Source organism: Electrona antarctica (genome assembly GCF_951216825.1).
Source record: "Electrona antarctica genome assembly, chromosome: 6".
In the NCBI taxonomy this organism is placed as follows: domain Eukaryota; kingdom Metazoa; phylum Chordata; class Actinopteri; order Myctophiformes; family Myctophidae; genus Electrona; species Electrona antarctica.
In genome coordinates, this window is record NC_136811.1 from 49,906,992 (window position 1) to 49,927,663 (window position 20,672).

General features: G+C 42.9%; 1 protein-coding gene across 3 annotated transcripts in view; it reads right to left on the reverse strand.

Annotated features, from left to right (window-relative positions):
* Positions 1 to 5,777: 5,777 nt before the first annotated feature.
* Positions 5,778 to 20,672, reverse strand: part of hace1 (HECT domain and ankyrin repeat containing E3 ubiquitin protein ligase 1) — a 41,735-nt gene continuing 26,840 nt past the window's right edge. For all 3 annotated transcript variants that reach the window (XM_079502740.1, XM_079502739.1, XM_079502738.1), the window contains 5 exons: positions 14,921 to 15,052; positions 11,525 to 11,623; positions 10,313 to 10,383; positions 9,994 to 10,107; positions 5,778 to 8,333 (listed from right to left, as the gene is read on the reverse strand). In XM_079502740.1, the coding sequence (XP_079358866.1) occupies positions 8,231 to 8,333; positions 9,994 to 10,107; positions 10,313 to 10,383; positions 11,525 to 11,623; positions 14,921 to 15,052 (519 nt within the window). In that variant the 3' untranslated portion in view covers positions 5,778 to 8,230. The remainder of the gene's footprint in view (positions 8,334 to 9,993; positions 10,108 to 10,312; positions 10,384 to 11,524; positions 11,624 to 14,920; positions 15,053 to 20,672) is intronic.

Sequence of the window (20,672 nt, forward strand, 5' to 3'; positions counted from 1 at the left end):
AGCCAAGCTGATAATGCAGGAGCTCTGCAGGAGGAGGCTTGGATGGGATGAAGCCATACCCAACGTCTTCTCACAGCAGTGGACAGGATGGCTAGCGGATCTGAAGCAAATTGTGGAGTTCAAAGTAGACAGGTGTATGAAGCCTAAGAACTTTGATCAAATCACACACTCACAGCTACATCACTTTTCGGATGCCAGCGAAAGTGGCTACGGAACCGTGTCCTACCTAAGACTGGAGAACAGTGACGGAGAAGTGCATATTGCATTCATGATCGGAAAATCCAGAGTGGCACCACTAAAACAAATGACAATTCCAAGAATGGAGCTGGCCGCAGCAGTCCTGGCTGTCCGAGTTGACAAAATGCTGCGTAGGGACTTGCAGCTGCCACTGGATAGGTCCATTTTCTGGACTGATAGCACTACAGTGCTGAAGTACATAAACAATGAAACAAAACGTTTTCAAACATTTGTAGCAAACAGGATTTCTCTTGTAAGAGATGCTACTGATGTATCACAATGGAAATATGTGAGTACAAAGGAAAACCCTGCAGATGCAGCATCAAGAGGGCTGACAGCAGACCGCTTTCTAAGCTGCAAGAAATGGATCAGAGGACCAGATTTCCTCTGCAGATCAAATGATGAATGGCCTAACTTGCCCTTTGAATCAACAATATCTGCCAATGATCCAGAAATCAAACCTGACATCACAGTAAATGTCATTGTCAAAGATCAACTGAACCCAGCCAACTATCTGATCCACTACTTCTCATCATGGATGAGACTGAAGACTGCTGTAGCTTGGCTTCTTAAAGTAAAGACCACACTCTTGCAACTGACTAGAAGGAGAAAGGAGCTTCAAGCTGCTGTGAGCAGTGTTGAAAAGGATCCTGTCAAATTAAAAGAGAAGGTTGAAGAGGAGATGCAAGTCTTTAAAGCGACGCTTCGTGGACAGTGCTTAACTCCCGAAGATCTTATCCAAGCAGAACATGCAGTCATCTCATTCAGTCAAATGCAAAGATTTCCAGAAGAAATATCTGTTCTGCAAACTGATAAAAATGTCAAAAGAAGCAGTCATTTGTACAAATTGGATCCAGTGTTGGATGATGGACTACTGAGAGTAGGTGGTCGCCTGAATAGGCTCGCGATGCCTGAAGAAATCAAACATCCGATCATCCTCTCAAAAGACCTTCACATATCCACCCTGTTATTACGACATATCCATAAACTACTCGGACATGGAGGAAGGAATTACATGCTGTCTCATCTCCGCAAAAAATATTGGATCATCAAAGCAAACTCTGCGGCAAGGAAAATCATAACCGACTGTACTGTGTGCAAACGACAGCGGGGTAGAGTTGGTGAGCAAAAGATGGCAGACTTGCCTTTGGAGAGAATTCAACCAGACAAGCCTCCATTCACAGATGTGGGAGTAGACTACTTTGGTCCTATAGAAATCAAGAGAGGACGAAGTCTTGTTAAAAGGTATGGCGTAATCTTCACCTGCATGGCAAGCAGAGCAGTACATCTTGAAGTTGCACATACACTTGACACAGACTCCTGCATCCATGCACTAAGAAGATTCATCTGTCGACGAGGTCAAGTTTCATCTTTAAGGTCAGATAACGGTACAAACTTCATAGGAGCGGAAAGAGAATTAAGGGAAGCACTGAATAGCCTGAATCAGGAGAAAATCCAGAATGCTATGCTTCAGCAAGGGATAAAGTGGAGCTTTAACCCCCCAGCAGGATCCCATCACGGCGGTGTTTGGGAACGACTGATCCGCATGGTACGAAGTGTACTCCGTTCTGTTCTTAATCAACAAGTGCTTGATGACGAAGGATTGCAAACTTTAATGTGTGAAGCAGAGGCAATTTTAAATGATCGACCCATCACCAAGTCTTCTGATGACCCAATGGACCTGGAAGCGCTGACCCCAAATCATCTTCTTTTGTTGAAAACACAGCCAATATTGCCACCTGGACTCTTTGTGAAAGAGGATCTGTACATCAAACGTAGATGGAAACAAGTACAATACATGGCAGATCTCTTTTGGAAACGATGGACAAAAGAATACTTACCATCAATCCAAGAACGGCAAAGATGGTCAGCTGAAAGGAGAAGTTTTGCCCCCGGTGACATTGTGGTGGTGGTAGATTCCACTGCACCACGAGGCGCCTGGTTACTGGGGAGAATATTGGAGACCATTCCTGATTCAAAAGGTCTTGTACGCACAGTTCGACTAAAGACCAAAAGCAACATCTTGGAGAGACCAATAACAAAGATATGTCTGCTCCAAGAGACTGAAACACAAGAGACTGAAACACAAGAGACTGAAACCTAAAGAGACTGATGTTCAAAGAAGATTGAATGAATTTACTTTATTTCTTTTGAAATTGTGAAAAAAAAGGGAAAATGTAAATGTAAATTTGATATTGGCTCCTTATATGTTTTATTTGTAATTGTGTCATTACACTTAAGACAATTAGGGGCCGGTGTGTAGGAGCCATTATGATGGTGCTATATTATTGGTTAGGTTGGCATATTATTTTTGAACACTTGGTGGCGGGCTTTAGATTTGTCAGCACTGGGTGTGTATTTAGAGGTGCAGTGGTGCAGGTGCACTAATCAGATCACATAGGACACAGGAAATGGTAGGAGCACACCGTTTCTTACCAGCAGCAACAGAACAGAGACAGAGAAACTTCAACAATAACATCACTGGTATGTTCATGTTCATGATTAAAACTGCTCACTTCTGCTCAATAAATACAACAAAACTGGACCTAAGACTGGACATTCATCTTTCATGTTTCTGTTAGTACTCTGAGTAGGATCACTCCCATCACCTGTGAAGTAACGAGCAAATATGCATTGGAAGGGAAGGATTGCCGTTACACATTCTTTTTCCTCACACATTGACATCATGAATAATTTTTTTGTACTCAACTAAATCGATTAGTAACCAGCTTAGTGGCCTTGTGGTTAGAAGTCATACAAAGACTATAAAAAATCGCACCCGTGTACATATACATCATCTCATTGTTTGTGTTTACACAAACACTCAAAACTGGCCATTCATTGTCAATGCTATTCAATGTTAGTGTTTGCATAGTCTCACGTAGCCAGACAACTATTCCACAATCTCCGAATGCTATAGTCTGGAACTACAGCTCCCAAAATCTGAGTAAGGAAGCTGCCATTTCCGTTCATGAAAATATATTTTAAATTTTCTTTACATTTTATTTTTGTATTTCCTTTTCTGCTAAGCAGCAAGCTATATATGCTTAGATGATTTCTATTTATATTAGGATAAATTTGCAAACGGAAGTGGGGAGGAGGCTCCACTTCCGCTTTATATTTTACTCATGACAGCTCTTCCGTTGCTCCAGACTGTATGATGGAAGCATTTGGAAATTGCGAGAGGCAACAGTCTGTGTTTACACAAACCCTGGACATAGGAGGGGCTAGCACCCCTCAAAAATGGGACCCATATCCATGCCCCATGGATAATGGGGCACGGATTAATGGATTAAGCTGGACAAATATGTTTTTTTCTGACAGCTGCCTGAACATGCCCTCTTTCAGAAAGAAAATTTAAATCCTGTAAAAAAAAAAAGTTGCTGAAATACCGAATAGTGGGAATGACCCTGTTACACTAAATGGAACACAGCCTTAATTAATATAATACCATCTGTTTAAGACCATCAGAATTAGTAAGGAAAAGGCCCGATGTCTTTCCAATATGGCTGCTGTGCAGGGCACAGAGCCTACTAGTTGTCGTGGCTTGATGTAAGCACAAGTGATACAACTTGCTGGGCATTTCCGCCTGACGCACCGCCGACGGTGCCATGACAGCTTGAGAAACTAGAGTAATAATGTGTTGCTAGGCTGTGGCTATGGCTGGGGCAGCACGCTGTTGTGTGAGGGTTATCATTATCAATATGTCTGTACACAGACAAATGTGTCCATCCATGGCAAAGACTTGGTCTTGTCCATGGCAACTTTTAGATTTTATTATTTACACACCATTATAATGTTCTTATTTTGATCATAATACACAATTACTGAATCAAGTCTCAGGGTTTTCTTCAGAATATGTACGACACTTAGTGTTAGTGGCCACTTAAGCACCAGCAAAACTGCTGCTGCAACACTTTGTGACCCACAACACACACTGGCAAAATAAGATCTCACGACTGTTTCTATGCCCAAGTTCTAAAATAATAAGGACATAAGAGGCAGTGGTATAAAATAACTACCGGTAAGTACCCAAGTACACATTTGAGGCACAGGCATAGTTTTCAGTACTTTTACTTCTACTCCACTTCATCTCAGAGACACATATTGTACTCTTAAGGTGGTTGCACACCGGCCGCGTTTTTCGGAAAACCGATGGAGAAACGCCGCTTAAAAATCCGAATTCGCGCCCGGTGTGTGGAGACCTTTACTCCACTGCAATTATTTGAAAACTTTAGTTACTCGTTACTTTGTAGGTTTCTATTACTATTACAAAACATACATTAACCAATTCAGCCCTATATACATTTCAGCCATTATTTGAATCTGATGATCTTGATCTGCAAGCTTGTATAACGTATATAAAAAAAAGAATAAAACATTTATACGAGAACACTTGTGAAATGGGATCTTTCTACTTTTGGTATTTTAAGTACATTGACATTTGATACCAATACTTTTTAACTTTTACTCAAGTAAATTTTTAATTCCAGGCTTTTACTTGTAACAAGAGTATTTCTACACTGCAGTATAGTGATACTTTTACATAAGTAAGAAAAGTGAATACTTTTTTTCATCACTGGACCAAGTCCTAGGCCTCACTCAGTCCTTTAAAACATTGATGCATGCTTGTTGTATGAATGTTGTAAGTGTCATGGCCGCCCCAATGCATTTCCAATGGAAGTCACATGGTTTGATACAACATTTTGGACTACGACTGCGCCCCTCCCCCTCATACAACACAAATGTTGTGTCAAACCATGTGACTCCCATTGGAAATGCATTGGGGCAAGCTGTATCACACCCTTTGCATACAACAAGCATACATCAATCTGTTGCGACCGTGTGAGTCAGGCCCTAATGTGTGATTTTGTGAAACAGCGAAAGGACGCTGTAGTATGATCATGCAACATTAATGTATGGAAAAAAAACCCACAAAAAGTTAAAATATGGAGATGAGGCTATATAAGAGATATGATGCAGAGTGAGTTGAGCAAAAACAGCGAGGAGGAATATAGGTGGAGGTCAGACTGGGCCAGTGTAAATGTGTTGTTAGGACATTGGCTGTTGTGTGAGGAGGCTGGTTAGGGGGCGGTTAGCACCAGCACGCATGCTGCTCCAACTCTATGTTGGACCCACAACACCACACACACACACTGGGACAACACGCTGTGTCTATCTAGACACACATTGCAGACACAGTACTAGGGCTGAAAATACAATCTATTATTAATTTGTTGCTATTGGGTAGAAAGATACCTCTCATCATATTTTTTTGTGTTTTGTTTTGACGAATTCTTCTATCGATAACTTTTTTGAATAATCAAGAGGCATGTTTATTTTTGAGTGGTGGCACATTGTATCTGTCAAAATCAATTAGGGAAAATTGCTAATCTACAAGGAAGCTCACATCTTTAAGCTTGTAGATTTATTTTTCAAACAGACTATTTTGCTCCCCTCGGCTCGCGCACGTGCAGACTGGCTTCCAAAACGTATAAGTCAAGTCTTGCACATTTTCACACATCATTGATCAACTTGAATTTTCCCCAAAAAAATGTTTTATTGAGAAACAATCTCTCAACACAACATACATGTACAGTGTTTATGGTAAAATACACAATTTGATATTGTGGAAGTAATTTGCAGAAATATCTATAAAGGCTCCATTTTTGATCCGATTACAAAATCAAAATACAGGCGAGGCATTCAAAACAATACTGATAAATAATTTTGAAATATAAATGAATATTTACAATCTCGTCGCTCAGGAAAAGAGATTTAAGCCTTAAATTGAAATTGTGTTTGATGCATTCCCCAAACATAATATCCCTTTTTCCAAATTAAAACAAAAATATTTTCAGCATATATTTACATTTGTATGTATTAAAAAAAAAGAAGAAAATAAACAAATATAACCCAGCTCTAGGGGGCATTATTTGGCACCGCTGACCAAATGTTCGTTCCATCTAAATCCTTTGTGTCTGCTCGCAGCACATCAACCACTTAAAACCCACTATCCGTATCCCGGGGAAAGCTTTTGTAGGGAAACGGCACACATTGAGAACTTGTCGATCTGCTGTTTTCAGCAAAAGTTTTCCCCACAATAACAGAAAACAGAAAAGAATAGAGCCCTGAGGGACTTCGGTCAACCATAGAGGCTTTAAAGTGCACTACCGCTGCCAAAAACAAGCCTACAGGTATCAAAAGAATTATGATATCATCGCTGTCGGGTGGAAACCTTGTATGTCCAAAAGCAGTTTGTGTTTTTATTATTACTATTATTATAAAAAAAACAAAAAACAAAAACATTTTACACAAGTGAGAATAGGCGAGCTACCAGTTCAAAACGTGTCGCAAAATTGCAACGCATTTTTTGTTTGTAAATCTCCTGTTTTCACTACTTTTGTGTGACATTCTTGGCATTAATGTATAAATAATAAACCGGAACAGAAGTACACCTTCACAGAGGGATTACAACTGTAACTAATATGTTAAATGTAGTCATTATTATATATATATAATTTCCTGCCTGACAGCAACGATATGATTTTTTCTGTGTACGACTACAAGGCAACGGACCCAGAAATACAGCTACAGTGATTCTCAACCTGTGGCCCGGGGCCCACTGTTGAGCCGCAAGGGTATTGCAAGTGGGACCCCCACAATAATTGGCAAAACACTAAGATGTAATGATACTACAACTATAAATATTAAAATAAAATAAAATAATAAAAATGATAATGTAAAAAACAGACACGGTATGTTTTGTTTTTCATTGTTGATCGCTAACAGAACACTTTCAAGATGTTCAAGTGTGCCCTGTTCCAGAAAAGGTTGAGAAACACTGCCGTAAGACCAATCGACTGCAAAAACAAAGAAGAAAGAAAAAATACAAATAATGAACAACTCTCATGGCGTAAACAGAAAGTGACATGCAGTCAACATGACTGCATGTCACTACATGAAATCATTGCATTTGTTTATAATTCGTGAAAGAGTTTGCTGTTTTTTGGAAAATGTTTTGAAATAATAATACATAAACCCAGTGTTTGGGAAACAGTGGTCTAGAGACCAATGTACTTTCTTTCCTCTTCAGACATATAGCAAACCACAACACAATACCATACCATACCGCCACACACACACACACACACACACACACACACACACACACACACACACACACACACACACACACACACACACACACACACACACACACACACACACACACACACACACACACACACACACACACACACACACACACACACACACAATTGATAGTTTTTTGGCAGATCTTTATGCCTATGGTCTATCGTTGATCAAACAATGTTGGTGGCCATGGTAAAATGGTTTTGGCAGTTCAGAAGAGACTAGAGAGAGGTCAGAGCCTGAATCCACAACACAACTAAATTCAAATCCATATTATGAGTTTGGTTGATATTTATGCAGCCGATATGTTACTTTAAAAAAAAATGTTTTGCAACTTTCAACCACCTATGTTGGGTCATTATAGATATTTATTTTATTTTATTTATTTATTTTCCAAAAATAGCGCATCTACAAGCTTGCACGTTGTGTGCTTGTGATTTTCTATTTTCAATATATATATCTTTTTTTAATCTATGTTTTTCAAATTGATTGGAACTGATGAATTTACACATTTTTGATAACCTGTCGGTCAAAACATTGGTTGGGCTAAAAACGCTATAAGAACCAAAACTCCGAACATGCATCTCTGAACACAACCCTGTCCTCTTCAGCCTTTTAGCCTTTAAAAATTCATCATAGCCTCTACCGTCCATATGCTTCTTCCTGCCAACAACAGTGCTTCATCAGAACAAGTGGGCGTATTTTTTTCGAGTCGAGTCGTGAGTTTGGGGGGGAGGGGGGGTGGGTGTTGCATGTTGTTCCCTGTGCTTAGGCGTGAAGTCCCCACGGCGCACGCAGACCCCCCGTGCAGCGTGTCCGCGGGAGCGAGGAATTGACGTCACGCCATGGTGTACCCGTAGCTCCCACAATGCAGCGCTACCAGCAGCCTGTCTCTGAGGACTTCCTGGCTGGGGTATTCGGGGAGTTTCAGCATGTTGATGCTAAGGGGGAAGAAAAGGAGTGGTGTTGGTGGTGGGGATGGAGGGAGGGAGGGACAGATAGAAGGAAAAAAATCATCATGGACAGACATTAGCCCAGCCACAGCTGTGTTCAAACGGCTGTGCCCTCGACCTGGCAAGTGGTACCAGAGTGTCATGAGTCATAACAACATAGACATAGAAAGGTAGACGCCTCCCTCGGCTCTGGACAGTCTGTATCTCGAGGGAAGGCAAGCTTTTGTGACGCAAGCTGTGACGCAAGCTTCTGTGACGCGTCACAGAAGGGACGTTCGGTAGGCCAATCAGAGGCAGTGGCAGCGTGCCTTCTGCACTTTGGCTTGACTTCCGCCTACCCATGCGATACAGGTCTCTCCATTGAACTGCAGCGGCCAATGAGGCATCTAGGATTTTATATCTATGCATAACAAGAGACTGTTTTTATCTAGCGGTTGCTTAGTTTTAGTCATCATAGCTTCGTTTTTATTTAGTTTCATTAAGTTTTCGTCAGTGAAAAAAGGCAGTCGAAGAACATTTTTGTCCGTTTTAGTCGGGCGACAGTGGCTCAGGGGTAGAGTGACCGGATGGGAACTGCAAGGTTCCCAGTTCGAACCCGGGCTCCCCCAGAGTTAGTGCCGAAGTGTCCTTGAGCAAGACTCTGAACCCTTAATAGGAGCCCTTTAAAATGACAAGATACTGATTTTAACAGCTTTTCCAGGCTTTTAGTGCTCATTTTGTTTCCCATTCCTCACTGCTAATTATTTTTCTTTTGCTCCCATGAGCTGCAAACGTGAAACCCGGCATGAACAAAGGTTTCACCGATACCTGTAATTGCGTTGTGACAATAAAGTTGATTGATTGATTAATTGCCATGGTCAGTGCGATGAGGGCCACACCACCATGGTTCGCTGGGCTGACTGATGCCACGCTATTATGGTTGTTCGACAGCTTGCCGGAAGAGGAGCGGAGGCACTCGCCCCCCCCCCCCCCCCCCCCCCCCCCCCCCTAGCCGAATTATGGCCCGTGGGGACAAGAATGACTTGTCGCTCATTCCTGTCATGCAGAGAACCTGTTCCTCTGTTTTCATTGTACAGAAACACTAGCTACACTGAGGCACCACCACACTGCCCTCTGGTGCTCACTACAGGGTGGTGTTGTTCCATGCTGCTCTAATTTCATGTCTGACTGTCACTATGGAGGCAGTGATGCTGTGTGTGTGTGTGTGTGTGTGTGTGTGTGTGTGAGAGAGAGAGATATACGGAGAGAGCGCGAGAGCGAGAGAGAGAGAGACAGAAGATAAAGATGTATTGTACAGAGCAAGTGAAAGAGCTGGTAAAGGAAATCTGTAGATAAATATACTGCGTGTACATTTGTATTACTATGCTTGCGAGGGCCAAATGTCCCCGCAAGTATAGTGGGATTTCAGAAACGGACATTTCCTGGTCTTCACAAGGGAAATGGTGGTTGTTCGTTAAAGAGTTAGGTTTACAATTAGGAAAATATTCTGGTTGGCCGTAGCACCGGAAATAACAGATGTAAAAGCTCATCGATCAGGTATGTGGGTTATGGTTAAAATGGCCCAAAATATGTAAAAATGGCATAAAATCACTGTCCCAAAATGTTGATGTCCTCATAAGTATAGTGATACAAACATTGCAAGCATTACCAGGTGCTGGAGGTAGGCAGCAAGTTGGAGGTAAATGGCACACAAGCAATAGTGAACTTCTGTAATCCACTCCCACCCATTAGAAAAGCGAAGCCTCCATGAGGGACCCTGGAACTGTAAGACAGGGACACAGAGGAGTTGTTAATAAAAAGCGCTGTCGCAAAGAGCTACAGTAACAACAATGCCTGCCAACAGCAGGGGAATCCATCCTCGGTTTGCTAGCTTAGGCACTTTGTTAAGTTGAGGACCTGACTTGACTTTTCTTTTATGTTATGATGGGGGTTGTCTCTCCGCTGGGAGCGGAGCAGAGCACACCAACCTGCCGGTGACAAATTGCAGCAGCAGAACTCTCTCCTCCTGGGTGAGGCTCTCCACCACCTTCCAGAACCACTGAAACACAGGGATGGATGAAGGTGTTATATTATATATTATACTTCTACTCCGCCACATCTCAGATCACATGTTGGACTTTTTACTCCATTTTTTAACCCATTTTGACCCGAGATCAGATTCTAAAAATGTCTTCCACATCCTGACAGTTTTCTGAAAAAGCCAGTGATGTCAGTCATTCTTTGATTTTTCAAAAATAGCAGACCTACAAGCTCGTAGCGCGCCACTCGGTGGCGCGCTATGAGCTTGTAGATCTGCTATTTTTCAATAGCTAAAGCATAACATAATGCTAACACCAAAAGGGGTTCCCGCCCAAAATGGGTTAAAACATATTATTTAAAACGTAGTTATTTTATAACTTTATAAGTTACTTTGTAGATTTAGATTATCATTACAAAACATAGTCTACATTAACCAAATATGCCCCATTTTATACTTTGTGTATTCGAAAATAGCCGATTTAAAAGCGGGTCAGAATGTGACTTTTGACAGATTTTGAATGACGACCTATAGTGAAATGGTACTTTCACTTTTGGTACTTTTACTCAAGTAGAATTTTGAGTACAGGCCTTTGACCTGTAACAGCATTGTGGTATTGCTACTTAAAGTAAAAATACATCTGTGTAGTGAAGCCGTAGAGACCGTGCCCAAATCCCACAAGGGTTTGCTGTCAGAGATGTATTACGTTTTGATGTTTATAGTTGTGTATCTGTCCACAGGCGCTTTCACAACATATAAAATGCACACTCTCTCTCATCTCGGCGAGCATTACAGCACAACATGCCCCTGGTGGTAATAATAACGGGCAGAGATGTAAAAGAATGCGGTTGTTGTGAATAGTTGAATTGACTCGGACGGCTTTCTTTCATCTCCTCATGTGGCCACATGCAAACCGAATGAACACACTGGCTCCCGACTGGAATGAATCAAACACAACATCACAATAGTGTTTCTATCCCCTAAGTGAACTATTCACATGTAGATCGGCTGTCTTTGAAAAACAGAAGAAAAAAAAGAAAGATAATTTTTGCACCTCCTATGCCCTTCTTTGTGTGGCTGTGTGTAGTGTAGGAGGAACCAAATTATTCTGATAAATGGGGGGGGAGACCCCAAATAAGGCCCCTGTGGGGGCGGAGCCCACCTGGATGACTGGCTCCTCTATGCAGTATCCACTAGTGTACTCTGTGTTCCTGTTCCAGTCCTGGACATCCATCTCTGGCATTCCTGACAGCAGCAGCTCCTGACAGCCGCACACGCACGCGCACACACACACACACGCACACGCACACGCACACACACACACACACACACACACACACACACACACACACACACACACACACACACACACACACACACACACACACTTGTATTACTATATTTGTGAGAAATATTCTGTGGGTCTTGAAAACGCTGCCAAAAGCTGCAAAATGCGATGTTTGAACTCTTGAGTTATTGGCAAAATGTCAAGTCCATGGAAATATGACACAACTTTACACTTGGTTGTATTACCTTAGTGAACCTTTTCATGAAGTCGTTATGTTCACAATTGCTAGTGTCAAGTGTTCTTTAAGACCTCATTCACACGTATCAAACACCAATCAAGCAAATGTTCGGTCGTTGTTTGATGGGGGGAGGGGCAGAACACCACCAGCAATCAAACACAAATGTTTGGTCAAACCATGTGACTCCCATTGGAAAAGCATTGTGGTGGCCTAAAAAAACGACCAAACATTTGCTTGATTGGTGTTTGATACGTGTGAATGAGGCCTCACACAGCATGGTATGGGTCTTTCTAAACGGTGCTCCCATTAATTGTTTTAATTATTTATAAGAAGGGTCACTCCCCTTTCCCACCCAACCGTTAATTAGATTTACGGTTGTAGTCGGACATTCAAGATGGTGGATTTGAATTATCTGAACAAGAGGGTTCAAAACAAGGTCTCTAGAAACCAATGGGTGACGTCACGGTGCTTTTTACAGTCTATGGGCAGTATTATGCGTGTCTTAAGTACCACCAGGTCTTATGACTTAACTTGGACCTGGAGGCGTGGTCAATGCTGTTTGGCCACTCAGAATAGCCAAATGGCATTGATCACGCCTCCAGGTCTCAAGTTAAGTAATAAGACCTGGTACTTAAGACACGCATAATACTGCCCTATGTCTCTATGAGCAGAACACATGACAGTTCACAACACAGACAAAAATAAATATGACAGAGGCAGCTGATCAATCAGCAGTTCCTATTTTTAGCATCTAAAGAGCCAGTCTAGAGCACACTGTAGGCCATGCGTTTTTCATGCTGTAAGCACGCACACCACTCATGGTGGGACTTAACTAAGTAGGCTGCTGGACTTTACTTGAGTATGCCCATTTGCATGGCCGCGGGAAGATGTTGACAGTAGGAGGTGCTGAACGTCTAGTAGGGGGTGCGCGCGTGTAAGCATATTTATTAGTCCATTAACAGAAATCTGTTTTGATTAAAATTATTATTATTTCCCCCCTCCTGTCCGAGGGGGGGCTGTGCCTGGGCGGAGAGGGTGCTCCAGCCCCCCCAGCACCCCATCTTCCCTCAGCCATGCACATTTGTACGAGTATGCCCATTTGTACTCTTAGGCTATTCGAAAGTAGCCGATTTCTTTTTGCACCAATTCTTTTTGAAAAGGTCTGACAGATTTTGATTGTTTTTGTCCTTTTAACTTTAGGTACTTTAAGTATATTAATGTCGATTGACAATTCTTTTGTACTTTTTTCTCAAGTAAAACACCAAATACAGGACTTTCACTTGCAAGAGCATTTCTATATTGCGCGCATGGATAAAAGCAACATGGAAGATGCTTCTGAACATGTTGCTAGTTTTACCACTTCAAATACTCTTTAAACATAACAAAACTGAAAGTATTTGCTTGCATTGGCTATGTCATGCTTCCATATAAGACCTTCCTATATGGAATCCAAATGCCCAGTTGTGGGGACTGAGAACTTTCATGATCTATTTATCTTTTTTATGGATTCCTGTAGTTTAGGTCTTATTTATATATATATATGAGTATTGTCTTGCACTTGATATTTATTATTGTATGAGCCTGTGTTGTCTTTTAACTAGGAGAAACGTAATTTCGTTTTTTTCTGCTGCTGCAGTTGGAAAGAATGACAAATAAGGCAATCTTGAATCTTGATCCATGATTGCGGTACTGCTACAAAAAAAATCAGAGTACTTCTTCCACCACCACACTTGTTGGTGTCTGTGCTCCGAGGCCTGTGGGCGAGCAACGCCACGTCCGTGAGACCGAGGCATGTCCAATATACACGGGTAGGGATACTCGTCATGGCACCCTATTGATCGATCCGCACGGAGGACGGCCGCGCGGAATCTGCCGACACAGAAACAAGAAAAAAGGAAAATCCATCTCCTATAGCCGGGGGGGAGGAGTCTTCAAGGTGACACCACCTCCCATCCCCACCCCACAAAGACAAAAAAAAACGGAGACAGACATGCCTAATCAATCGCTGAATCAGACCAGAGCAGACAGGTGACGAGAGTTAAAACAGAATGCAAACAGAGGAGACGAGAAGGTTGGGTGGGGGGGAACGAGAGAGGAGGACAAATTAACAGAGGACAGAGAAGGAGAAAGGAGGGTGGGTGGGGGTAGGGAAAGGAGAGAGAGGATGTAGGAAGGTCGACTTAATCGACTTAATCAATCATATAATTATTATTATTTTATTAATGTTTTTTTTGTGGCTTTCGCCTTTATTTTATATATTTTATGGAGGGAGGGACAGACAGTAGGCTGACAGGAAATGGGGAGAGAGATGGGGGGAAGACATGCAGTAAAGGCCGTCGGGATCGGGAGTCGAACCCGCGGCACACTGCCAGACTGGATTACCAGCCAAGGTGCCTGGACCACTGAGCCATGGGCTCAGGCCTATAATTCTTTGTTTAATGTATATTATATATATCTCTGCTGCCAGGCGGAAACCAGCTGTGATAATGTACAAAATTTCAGGAAATAAACATTTTGCCTGTTGTTTTAGAACATCACAATACTTCCTCATCAAAATCGGTAAGGTGACTTTATACATTGTCACTTGACTGTGTTTTTATATTATCATCACTTTACCCAAATACAGCTCAAGTGGAGTTAGGAGGTTTTTGACCATTAATGTGGAGAAAAGTGTATTTCTTCCGTCTGACTTCGTCATTCTAATAAATTATGGACAAATCAACTCAATCTCCACGAGTTTGTGTTAGGTGGTTTGACCGACAGTTTGAGGAGGTTTAGTCAGAAGTGCTTTTTAATGCTTTTCATTGGTTCAATATTTGTAAAAATCCACACGTAAAGGTCGTTCAATAGCACAGAAAAAAAGAAACGTTGAAAAATGGAGATGGTTTCTGTCACAAAAAAACACGTTCTAAATGATTTGATTAATCGAAAAAGTAATCAATAAGAAAAATCGATCCAAAAATAATCAATAGTTGCTGCCATGACAGAACGTGAGAGAAACATAGAGACAGAGTGGAGAGGAGAAAACTAACCAGTTCATATTCGTCAAAGAGCTGTATGAGCGACGGGGGGATGAAGGTGTGGAATCCGTGCAGAAAGGCATTTATCTGCGGTTGGATGGCTCGAGTCATTCTCAGCTCTGTCACCAGCTGTACATACTCCGCCTGCAGAGAAGAGAGGCGCACAGCAACACACACACACAAACATTTCAATTTCTTTATTTGAGTCCACATTTATTCACAAATATTCTCAGTTGCCTCTGATATCCCACACACTTGAAACATCATGTGCTTGAGTCCAAACAAGCCCTAAATGTACAGAATATAGGCAACACATGAACTTAATCACAGCCAACATTGGTCACTTCAGTCTGTCATATTACCAACACCGAAAGTAAATCATGGGTACAAAAAGCACCATCTCCTCCAAATAGACCGACTGCCTATAATGGAGGAGACACACACACACACACACACACACACACACACACACACACACACACACACACACACACACACACACACACACACACACACACACACACACACACACACACACACACACACACACACACACACACACACACACACACACACACACACACACACACACACACACACAGGGGGAGCGAGAGGAAAGGCGGCGGTGGAGGACACAGAGGAGACAGACAGGGAGGACAGTAAGTCAAAGGCGTCATGACATTCATTTTTCATTGATTCCTTTTTTAGTTTTGTTTTTTTACCTCAGTTAGGCCTACACCCAAACAACATGAACTTTGAGCATTCAGTGGATTGTCTGTGGTTTTCTCTGTGACCCCCTTTCCACCGGTTGGTTCCCAATGGGAACTGGTTCAGTTCTTTTTGGTTCTTAGTCCATGAGCCAGAGCTCCAAAATTGGTGGGAAAAACTAGACCTATATTAAATTGTTTATAGGATCAATACAAGTAAATTAATACATGCTAACCCTTCCACAGTAGTAGCTTTTTCATATTTTCGATTATTTTGCATATTTTTCTACATAATGCCTCATTTGCATATTTAAAAATGTAAAAGTTGTAATACAATAAATCATTGTCTTCGTGTAAGTAATCAACTGTGGAAGTTTCATGGTGATAACAATCTAATATAGGTATGGTTTTGCCCACTCAATTCATAATTAACGTTCCAATTTTGGAGCTCTGGCTCATGGACTAAGAACCAAAAAGAACTGAACCGGTTCCCATTGGGAACCAACCGGTGGAAAAGGGGCCTGTGTGTTCCTAAACCTTTTGAGCTGCAATGAAAAAATAACAATTTGCCAGCAGATGTCACTGTTGAGGGATTTTGGCTGCCAAGCATCGCCTCTGCCCCCGCAAAAACTCACACTTGTGTGAAGTGAGGGCCACTCTTATCATAAATGGTAAATGGTGCATTTATATAGCGCCTTTATCCAAGGCGCTTTACAGAGATTTACAGCATTACATTCACCCATTCATACACACGGCGATACCGGAGGAAACCATGCAAGGCACCAACCTGCATATCATATCAGGAGCAATTAACCCATTTTGTGCGGGAACCCCTTTTGGTGTTAGCATTATGTTATGCTTTAGCTATTGAAAAATAGCAGATCTACAAGCTCATAGCGCGCCATCGAGTGGCGCGCTACGAGCTTGTAGGTCTGCTATTTTTGAAAAATCAAAGAACGACTGACATAGAAATGAAATGAAATGATTGAAATGAAATGATTACTATATTTACCCAGGGTATCTGGGCTAAGCTCAAGAACTTGTTTCCAGCCAGGCCCTGCTCATAGAACACATTTCATCGTAGTGGTTCAATGCCATGTTCAAGGGCACTTCAGCGGTGGTAATGTTAACGTGTCGGACCGCTGATTCGAACTGGCGACCTTCCGGTATCAAGACCGATCCGCTATCCGTTCGGCCACCGCTGCCAGAAACATAGCTTTTTCAGAAAACTGTCATGATTTAGAAGACATTTTTAGAATCTGATCTCAGGTCAAAATGGGTTAAGAGTTTCAGAGTCTTGCTCAAGGACACTTCGACACTAACTCTGGGGGGCCCAGGATCGAACCATCCGGTCACTCAACCCCTGAGCCACTGTCGCCCCTGTCATCGTCATGCATCATCATAAATCACATTCCACGCTCAGCCAATCAGCTGAGCACATTCCGTGCTCATACACACAAAGCTGTGCATAGGGGCTAGCGCCCCTCAAAAATAACACCAGTAAATGAAAAGTGCACTGGCCCACTGCTGTAGTGCCTCCTGCCTTGTAAAGCACTGCCCCCTGCAGGCCGCTGTGTGTACTACACACCAATAAAATGCTTTTAGTGTGAAAGCTGTAGGAGGGGAAAAGATCAATTCCTCCTTTATGAGCACCAGTGGATGTATGTGGCAGAGCTGGTAGAGCAGCACTCTGCACAACAATGAGCTGGTAGAGCAGCACTCTGCACAACAATGCACCTAAAGCAATAATTACAATTGATTCAGCGTTGCGGAGATGAAACCATTATGTTTGAACGTCTTTTCTCTCCCCACTATAACCTCGTATTGACTCAGTTAACTCTTAACACAGATGGTGATTCTACGTCATGAGTCCATTATAGTCATTTTGTACATAGCTTACAGTAGCTCTACAGGAATTCGCTCCACATAGTGTATCCACTGTTTCCCAAACAATGGGTCGGGGCCCATTTTAGGGTCACAGAGTGACAACTTTGTTGGGTTCTTTGCATGTAGTAGTAGTAGTAATATTATGAACACATTTGCCGCCGTTGACGTAGGTCTATGTCAAGTCTAATCAGAGCGCTTAAGCACCGATGACGTAGATCAGGGGTGCCCACACTTTTTTGACTTGAGGTCTACTTTTAAAATTGCCAGCTCAAGGTGATCTACCAACCAAAAGATAATTATCCCTTTACTTAAAATACTCAAAATATGTACCTATATGGCGAATAAATAAATAACATTAAGGCATTAGGACTTTCAAAATCTAGGTTTCAAAATCAATTCTATTTATTTATCTTTTCGTTCTCCTTCAAAGCCACCGGCGCGCCGCCGCCTGCCCGAGGCGAGGATTGTTTTTCTTTTTTCTTTTTTCATGGCAAGGCCAAGCGGTCTACCTGCGCAGCGCTTGCGATCGACTGGTCGACCGCGATCGACGTAATGGGCACCCCTGACGTAGATCAAAGTAGTCTTTATAGTGGTGCATGATAGATTGTGGTCGTAATGCTACATACAATACATTAGCATTGCGTTGCTAGGCAATGAAGTAAACAGAAAATATATTGTAAGCAAGATGGCCACGCGCATCCACTGACATCTTTTCAAATGCCTTTTTCTCAGATTCCTTTCCCAGATTGAGCCCCTGATCAAAATACAGTAAGCAACCAAATAACTGACTATCGCGACCATACAATGTCCTCTCTGGGTGGAAAAAAAAAAGAAAATACGAGGGTCTGTCACTCACAACACCACATAATTTTTCTACAGTACATTCTGTTCCGAAGGTTTTCGGCTTCAGGTGGAACCTTCAAATTAAGGGCTTCATTGAAAAATGCTGCCGGTTAAGTTAGAATGAATGAATTAATACCTGGCAGTGACTTAATCGTAATCGAGGCAAAAGTGTAAAATAACGGTTGATTGGTCCCATTGCCCAGCCTACTGTACAACAGCATAATGTGTGTTATGTGGACCAGACCTTGTTGTCCTGGGTCACCAGGATGCTGGTCTACTGTACAACAGCATAATGTGTGTTATGTGGACCAGACCTTGTTGTCCTGGGTCACCAGGATGCTGGTCTACTGTACAACAGCATAATGTGTGTTATGTGGACCGGACCTTGTTGTCCTGGGTCACCAGGATGCTGGTCTACTGTACAACAGCATAATGTGTGTTAGGTGGACCAGACCTTGTTGTCCTGGGTCACCAGGATGCTGGTCTACTGTACAACAGCATAATGTGTGTTAGGTGGACCAGACCTTGTTGTCCTCGGTCACCAGGATGCTGGTCTACTGTACAAGAGCATAATGTGTGTTATGTGGACCAGACCTTGTTGTCCTGGGTCACCAGGACGCTGGTCTACTGTACAACAGTGTGTTAGGTGGACCAGACCTTGTTGTCCTGGGTCACCAGGATGCTGGTCTACTGTACAACAGCATAATGTGTGTTATGTGGACCAGACCTTGTTGTCCTCGGTCACCAGGATGCTGGCCTACTGTACAACAGCATAATGTGTGTTAGGTGGACCAGACCTTGTTGTCCTGGGTCACCAGGATGCTGGTCTACTGTACAACAGCATAATGTGTGTTATGTGGACCAGACCTTGTTGTCCTGGGTCACCAGGATGCTGGTCTACTGTACAACAGCATAATGTGTGTTAGGTGGACCAGACCTTGTTGTCCTGGGTCACCAGGATGCTGGTCTACTGTACAACAGCATAATGTGTGTTAGGTGGACCAGACCTTGTTGTCCTCGGTCACCAGGATGCTGGTCTACTGTACAACAGCATAATGTGTGTTATGTGGACCGGACCTTGTTGTCCTGGGTCACCAGGATGCTGGTCTACTGTACAACAGCATAATGTGTGTTAGGTGGACCAGACCTTGTTGTCCTGGGTCACCAGGATGCTGGTCTACTGTACAACAGCATAATGTGTGTTAGGTGGACCAGACCTTGTTGTCCTCGGTCACCAGGATGCTGGTCTACTGTACAAGAGCATAATGTGTGTTATGTGGACCAGACCTTGTTGTCCTGGGTCACCAGGACGCTGGTCTACTGTACAACAGTGTGTTAGGTGGACCAGACCTTGTTGTCCTGGGTCACCAGGATGCTGGTCTACTGTACAACAGCATAATGTGTGTTATGTGGACCAGACCTTGTTGTCCTCGGTCACCAGGATGCTGGCCTACTGTACAACAGCATAATGTGTGTTAGGTGGACCAGACCTTGTTGTCCTGGGTCACCAGGATGCTGGTCTACTGTACAACAGCATAATGTGTGTTATGTGGACCAGACCTTGTTGTCCTGGGTCACCAGGATGCTGGTCTACTGTACAACAGCATAATGTGTGTTAGGTGGACCAGACCTTGTTGTCCTGGGTCACCAGGATGCTGGTCTACTGTACAACAGCATAATGTGTGTTAGGTGGACCAGACCTTGTTGTCCTGGGTCACCAGGATGCTGGTCTACTGTACAACAGCATAATGTGTGTTAGGTGGACCAGACCTTGTTGTCCTCGGTCACCAGGATGCTGGTCTACTGTACAACAGCATAATGTGTGTTATGTGGACCAGACCTTAGGTGGACCAGACCTTGTTGTCCTGGGTCACCAGGATGCTGGTCTACTGTACAACAGCATAATGTGTGTTAGGTGGACCAGACCTTGTTGTCCTCGGTCACCAGGATGCTGGTCTACTGTACAACAGCATAATGTGTGTTATGTGGACCAGACCTTAGGTGGACCAGACCTTGTTGTCCTGGGTCACCAGGATGCTGGTCTACTGTACAACAGCATAATGTGTGTTAGGTGGACCGGACCTTGTTGTCCTCGGTCACCAGGATGCTGGTCTACTGTACAACAGCATAATGTGTGTTAGGTGGACCAGACCTTGTTGTCCTCGGTCACCAGGATGCTGGTCTACTGTACAACAGCATAATGTGTGTTAGGTGGACCAGACCTTGTTGTCCTGGGTCACCAGGTCTACTGTACAACAGCATAATGTGCGTTAGGTGGACCAGACCTTGTTGTCCTGGGTCACCAGGATGCTGGTCTACTGTACAAC